We start from the raw sequence: 7,303 nt of genomic DNA on the forward strand, positions 1-7,303 counted from the left end.
GGTTTATACGTGATTTTCTAAAAACAAGGTACAAATTATAATCGATGTTATTTTTCATAGAATTTGGAATAAGTGAATAAGCTCTGGTCAGGGGTTCGACGGGGTCACTCTTCGCATGTGAAAAACTCTTTCCAAATAGCCGACATATTTCCTTCAAATATTCATTTATGGTTGTACCTATGCGCTCCCCATTTGGTGGCCGTAGAGGTTGTAATATTTACTTTGCAAAACCTAACCAAGCACGCAATTCAGTCGCATCATACCAAACTATCGCAATAAATTTCATTTATGTATGGCTAAATTTCATAACGTTCAAGTTCCCGTCGATAATACTTCCTATACTCTAATACTCTAGTGCACCCTAAGCTATGTGGTTTCACACCTTGGGAAGAACGAGCTCCAAAAAAATACTCTATGAAATGAAAGGCAAAAACGTTACTCACACAACTCAACCCCTTTCATTTGGGAGCTACTTCGAACAGTGTTTGGCACCCCGTAGAGACATAGTACATGAAGAACCGGTTGACAGTCATATGTCACCTTCTCAAGTTCTTCGGCGGAATGACCTGGGGAATGTCCCCAAACGCCACGCTGCAACTATCTAGGGTTCTTTCTCTCAGCTTCTTGCGGTACAGCTTCCCAGTTTTGACTACCACATGTAAAAGAAGCCAACGTAATATTCAAATCTTTCAGGCAGAGGCCCTTATGACGTGTCTAGGTCTTCCTCCAAGTGCGTCGATGGCGGCAACTGTTGCAGTCGCCAGGGAACACCTCATCAAGACCCACATCAAAGTTGAAGCACTAAGCGTGCACGTAAGGCACCTTTCCCGCTCTGCTTGCCACATTCAAGCCGCTCTACATGCGGAGAGTCCGCGTGCCTCGTTTTGCCGAACGGTATCCGGACATCGTGAGGCAATACTATGTTGATTCACACCTTCCGCGATACCTTTGACTCCATGGTGGTGCCTCACTCGCCGAAAGATCAAGCTGACAATGCCTGGCCTCCGAAAAATAGCAGATATGTCATCAGCGGCTCTTAAATAGCTTACCTTACTCCTATTAAATGAGAAATAGCGGTATTACACCCGCAGACACTGAGGAATCCGTGCTAACAAAGCTTTACCGCAGCTGTAGTCATTGCAGCAAAAGCCACCACTATCAAGTTGAAAACGCATCACTTGACAACGGCGAAGGCAGCAGAACTCGATGCGCTTCGAGTCGCAGTACACATTATTAATGATGAACCAAGACACGAATGGTCGATTTTCTGCGACACGAAGACGGCAGTAAGGTGTTTACTGTCAGCCGTATGGCGCATTTTGCACGAACAATGAACAATTGGCTCCTCATGCAATGAACATCAGGCTCCTTGTGCAGGTCATGCACAAGACGACCGCCTATCCATCCCGCTGTCTAGGACCGATGATGCAAGGATAATACGTCTACTTGCACGCCATTGCATTACACCACAGTGGCATGAACCACACGAATGCAGGGCCGTTAACACACCCTGGATCCAACTTTATGCATCCTGCTTCCACCAAGACTTCCTCGAAGAGATGCGACCCTGTTGTGCAGGCTATGTTTAGGCATCGCGTTTACCAGTGCCTAATCGTTCCGCATAGGGATTTACGGCACCTTTGCATGTGGCGTCTGCACCGATGCGGGAACGATCCGTCGTGTTCTTTGCCAGTGCCCGCAGTAGAGTGCGCAGATACAATCGCTTTCCGTCGTGCTGAACCAGTTGGATGACCAGCCTCTTTCGGAAGGAGGAATTCTGAAACATCGACGCGTCTTGACATCGCAAAAGAAGGGACCCCCGTTTGCTCTCTGATCCACACCGCTCTCTTCCTTTCCCTTGACGTTTCGCCTAACATTTTTCGTTGTGTCGCTCTTCGCGTGGTCCCCAGCTTGTTCTCGTGCTTCTTGTTACCCTCCATGTTTCGGCTCCATATGTTAACACCTGTAGAATGCAATGGTTGTGCACTTTTCTTTTCAATGACAGTGGCGAGTTAAATATTTGTGGAGTCTGACAACGAGAAGCTTTTTTGCTTTATTTGATACGTGTTTTGACTCTAATAACTTATGGTCACGTCACCTCAGAAATCGTTAATCACAAATTTGTGTGATGCAAGGTATGCGATCACGTCTAGGCCACCGTGATAATGACGGTAATGTAAAAAAAGGAATAGCACATGGCCTGATATAATAACTACAGTATAGGGCTCATTAAACAGTAGCTGAGGGTAATGCTACATCACCCCGCATCGTTGTGAGGGTATCCAACAATGGTGAGACTGTGGACATAGAAGAGTACCTTGTGCATATCGACACAACCAATTTGTTGGAGAATGTGTTGTATAGCGCGATACGGGAGAAGGGATGAAGAACTACGACAACGCTTGTCCTCGTTCTTGTTCATCCCTTGTCCCGCTTCGCGCTGAATGACATGGTCTCATGGAAAGCCAACTAGCCAAAACCATCCTCCTAAGTTACAATTTGTCGGTTTCCTAAGGCAAGCCCTTCTTACTCAACGCCTGGTAACTATTGAGCTGCTGACCTCCAACATGTGTTCGTCCTGGAACTGGATCGTTCGCTCAAAGACCTCCGTTCTCCTGCACCAGAACGGTTCAGAAGGGCGTCCGCTTAAATCTGCCTTTCTCCCTGTAGACTGTAAGAGCAGCAGTGGTGCCCTTACACATATGGTGTTCGACAACTTCAAATAGTGAATTCTAGATTCGCATACGATACCGAATAGCAAGGACCATTCGATTCGCATGCGATGCCTTGAATTGCCGTTGTCTTATCTTTGACCACGTTGGAGGACCAGCACGGCGAGAAGCTGCGTGTGTGACGCCACGTGTGCGTTTGGAACAGTCGGTTGCACATTCCGAATTTTCAGCGTTCCGGTTCTGCGGCTAAGAATTGAATTTGCTGCGGTCTACATGGAAAGTTCGTTTTAAGTGTTCTTTGGAGAACATCCTTTGAAAGGAACGTTCGTGTCTCAGTAACGGATAACAAAATACTCCACGAACTCTGGTCTTTGGCCGAGTACCCTGCGCAGCCTCTCGTGCGCCTTGTTCGCACTGGGCATAGAACTTTGCTTCCCACTCTACTGCATTCACCACCAGGGCTTCGTGCATCACCTCCAAGAACCGCAGCCCGATCACGGAGGCCGTGCTTTCAATTTTTAGACAACCCGTAACCGACAAGCACTTCACGGAATGAAGTGTTGACCGGCGTTTCCGCACCGCCAGCTGAAGAGGCCGTCACGCCCTATTCTACTTTTTCCGATTCATGAAAGCGAGCAATATTTGTCTCATGTGATCTCCTGAAGCATGGTCTGACATGTACACTCTAAGAACAGTTTACACCCTTTGGCTTGCCCCTTCTTCCACACAAAGATAATCGTCATCTGCCTTGATGCGTTTCCTTTCTTTATCGCTGCAAGCCCGGAACTTTCCAGTGACGAACGGCACGCGCGTTATCAGAAGAGGCACTCCAAAGGGTGTAAGCTGTTCTATGCTGATAACGCGCGTGCCGTTCGTTACTGGAAAGTTCCGTGCTCGCAGCGATAAAGAAAGGAAACGCATCAAGGCAGATGACGATTGTTTTTGTGTGGCAGAAGGGGCAAGCCAAAGGGTGTAAACTGTTCTTAGAGTGTAGCGCGATTTATTTAAAGGGCTCAAAAAGTTTTGCAGGGCGCATTTTTGCGCGAGTTCAGACACTGAGGGAAGGAAGAAAAATAAGCAAGGGATAAGGCATGCACATTCGAAGATAGAAATCAAAGAAGCAAATGAGAAGCTGTACCATTGTAGGCACTTTTACGCGTATATATGAGACATTATTACGTCTCGACGGTGCATTCAATACATGATCTCTTTGAAGTCACGATTCAGCGGCTTGGCGAGTCCTATGAACGTAGCCGTCGAACAATAGAGGAAGCAGGGACCATCTCGAACCAGGACGCCACCGCTTGGAGCGCGAAGCTGCTTCATCCACGTGACGCGCTTCTCGGTGCCGTCGGTAGAGTTTTGGTAGTGAACGTGTACACACTTTATGTGAGGCTTCAGGCTGTCGCTGAACGTCTGCACGCATACCTCGGCGATACTGTCCAGTAACGTCACCGCCGACAGAAGGCACAGGTGCTGCAGGCGGCCGATGAGGGAGATGGCTTCCTGTAATGGAGGGATGCCCGAGAAAATTATATTCTTAAATAACTTAGACGTCCAAAAATTTAATAAGGGCGTATATGCCTTTAACTCGCACTCTAATGGTGAAAAAAAATGATGCAAGGATGAATGATAGACATTTACATGCTTTATCCTTTCTTTTTGGGTGCATTGTACAGTGCATGCATTTGGGCTTGTTAGTTCATTACCTGAGCAGAAATATCACGGAATAACAGGATGTGTGTCTGTTCCTTTTTTCCCCCATGGTATTATGTTGCGCTGTTCAGCACCAGGAGCGATGGAACATGCGAGTGCGACAGGGAAGGAGTAGAGGCTAGAAAGTTTTGCCGAAGCAATTTCAGTTCCCCGTATGTAACCCTTCGATGCCCGTGTCTGCGGTAAACATTATAAAGTGAAATTAAGCTTTCAGAAATTGTGTTAAACAAACTAAAGAATTTGATGGGAGCAAATCGGTGTTGTGATACTGCAGGAACTTATGGTTGCGATCGGTTGCCTGTTCTGAGCGAAACAGCAAGCTCTGGGAAGAAATAATTATTTTTTCGTTTCTTCTGCCGTTAGAGGGCGACAGTGTCTGCGAGTGTAATTATATAGTTACCGTGAGCATTTGCTTCAAGAAAGATACGCAACTACAGTGCACCTAATGCAAAAGTACTTTGTTGCTGATTGGTTGGTTCATGCACAACAAGTAATGCATCGCGCAGAATCTGTATTTCTTTTTGTTCGCTTCTGAAAGGAAAGTGTGCGCATTTCATTTCACAGTGGCGGCAAAACTATTCTAGGTGTTTGCGCATTTCTGGGTCGTGCTAGTGGTCCCTTTACATACATATTGGCTTCCTGTCGTTTCATGCAATAAAACATTGGGTATATCTAAATTAGTTGTAGCGCAAGCTGAACAGGGACAAGAGAGAGGGACATCTGACACACGCAGCTCTTTGTGCGTGAGATGTGCCTTTCTGTTGTCCTCGTTTAGCCTGCGCTACAACAAAAGAATATATAGCATACCAACAAGCCCCTATAGCTATCCTCATCGACAATTGGTAGTCTGCGGTCTGTCCTACCTCTCCCTCCACGATTTTTCACATATTTTGCATGGTACATAACTCACTGAGCATATGTATAAACGAGGAAATTTCGGGTTCCAGCCCGATTGACACATTTAGAGTAGGAACCCGACTCACCATCAGACACGCCTCGTCGATGGGCAGGGCATCGTGCCGAAGCACTAGACAACTCAGCGAGCTGTTTCTGGCGAGCAGCCGACCCAAATACGGGTAGTCTGTGAGCGAGGGACTAGGGCAGTCTGAGAGCCGCACGGAATCCGCTGGACAGGTCTCGATGAACCAAAGGGACATAGGGCCATGCACGTCACTGAGGGTAAGCCTGGCAAGTGCATTGTGAAACACGGGGCCGCCGTCTTGCATTTCCGGCTTGTTTTTGGGATCGTTGTAGAACTCACCTTCGCAGACAGCGCACTGAACGAAGCTGCCGCGCCTATCGATGCGGACGTCCAGTTCTTTGAAGTCGGAGCAGTTCTGCGCCAGACGGCGCAGAGCAGACGGGCGGCGAAGCCCACAAGGGGTCGCGGAGAGGGATCGCAGATGCTCCAGTGAGCCATCCTGGAGTAGTGCCGTGAAGTCGAGGTCGGAGCCGAAGTGGAAAGCGCTTATGTTAAGCTCGACGACCTGCTGGAGCTTGACAGAGATGAAGTCGCGAAGACTGTCGCCATACGCGGCGCCAGCCGTCGCGTAAACGCCATCGGAGGGCTGTGCCGGAAACAGCAGAAGGCAGAGTTCTCGCACTTTCGTCCAGAAGTGTCTAAAGCCGGCCAGGCCAATCCATTCCGTCGTGAAGCCTTCTGCGTGGTGCACGGCAACCAGGACCAGTTGTTGCGGCAAATGGATGGGATTTGTGTACCCGACAGCGAGATCTCGGAGTAGAACACAGTTCCACATGTTGCTCGACTTCTGGTAGCTGACGTTGGCGCAGACGGCCGCGCAGCTCATGAAGTCCACTGGTGTGGACTGCAGGCGTTGATTGGAGGCTGGCACCTCGGAAGAGAACGTGAATGTTTCCAAATTGACGCCCTGTTCGAGGATGGTGTTACATTCCAGGAGCGCGTTCATGAAGTTTCCGCGCACGAAATGAACACGCAGCTCGTCCAGCTTCGGGCAGTAGCTCAGGAGCGCCGAGAGAAGCTTGAAGTTCATGTCGCCGCTCACTTCGGCGTACATGCGGCGGAGATTGAGTGCGAGGGTGCCTGGTACTTGCGACGCGGTGTTGTGCATGTCCCTTATTTCCGAGTCCACGTCCGTCTCAGCAACGAGGGAGAACTCAACTTCCTTTAGACGCGGAAGCCGGTTTAGCATTAAATCGAGCAGGGCGCTCGGCCTGAGCGGGCAGGCGGCGCACCGCAAGTATTGGAGTCGCGCACATTTGCCGATGTGCAGAGGCAATTCGTTCGGTTCGAGAAGAATGCAATTCGTCAAGTCGAGTGAGCGGATAGCCGACACATATTTCACAGCGTCTAGCTTCTCAACCAGAGAAGACGGCCCTTGGTGGGCGCGTATCACGACCATTATTTGTTACCCCTGTGCCTTGTTTCTTTAGTGGAGGGCTTCACGCTCGGCCAATTGTAGAGGCTCCAGTGGCGCGGCCGAAGCAACGGGGAAAGGCAATGGTGCTTACCGAGCGTTACGCACGACTTTTGACAAATGTTTTTTGCACACGTGATACACTACGCGCTAGCAACGTGACGTCACAGAGGTGCGGTGGCGCTGGCGTAACTCCCAAGGCGTGGCGAAGAAATATTTCCACGAGATTTGCGAAGGCGTGCGTTTATCGCAAGATGTTCGAACGAGTTTTCCACATTTACTCGGCAAACATCATTGTTGAAAGCAGTGAACTCTGATGAAGTTCTGCAGAAGCGACAAAGTTGTTCGCTCGTTTCACCCACTTCTGTGTGCCTGCTTCTTCACAGTATGCAGTCGTAGATGCATGAATCCGTGGTTATGATACCCTACACGAGATAAGATTTTACCGTAGGTAATCATGTGTGGCTGCAATGCACCGGAGCCAGCTTCAAGCGATATAGCTTCGAACCTGTACAATAG

General features: G+C 48.9%; 1 protein-coding gene across 1 annotated transcript; it reads right to left on the reverse strand.

Annotated features, from left to right (window-relative positions):
• Positions 1–2,976: 2,976 nt before the first annotated feature.
• Positions 2,977–6,955, reverse strand: LOC139048985 (uncharacterized). The gene is made up of 2 exons (XM_070524000.1): positions 5,372–6,955; positions 2,977–4,178 (listed from the first exon to the last, which is right to left on the reverse strand). The coding sequence occupies exons 1-2, from the start codon at positions 6,767–6,769 to the stop codon at positions 3,867–3,869; spliced, it is 1,710 nt and encodes a 569-aa protein (XP_070380101.1). The 5' UTR covers positions 6,770–6,955; the 3' UTR covers positions 2,977–3,866.
• Between the last annotated feature and the right edge of the window lie 348 nt (positions 6,956–7,303).

The sequence above is a fragment of the Dermacentor albipictus genome, chromosome 8, assembly GCF_038994185.2.
Source record: "Dermacentor albipictus isolate Rhodes 1998 colony chromosome 8, USDA_Dalb.pri_finalv2, whole genome shotgun sequence".
Taxonomy (NCBI): domain Eukaryota; kingdom Metazoa; phylum Arthropoda; class Arachnida; order Ixodida; family Ixodidae; genus Dermacentor; species Dermacentor albipictus.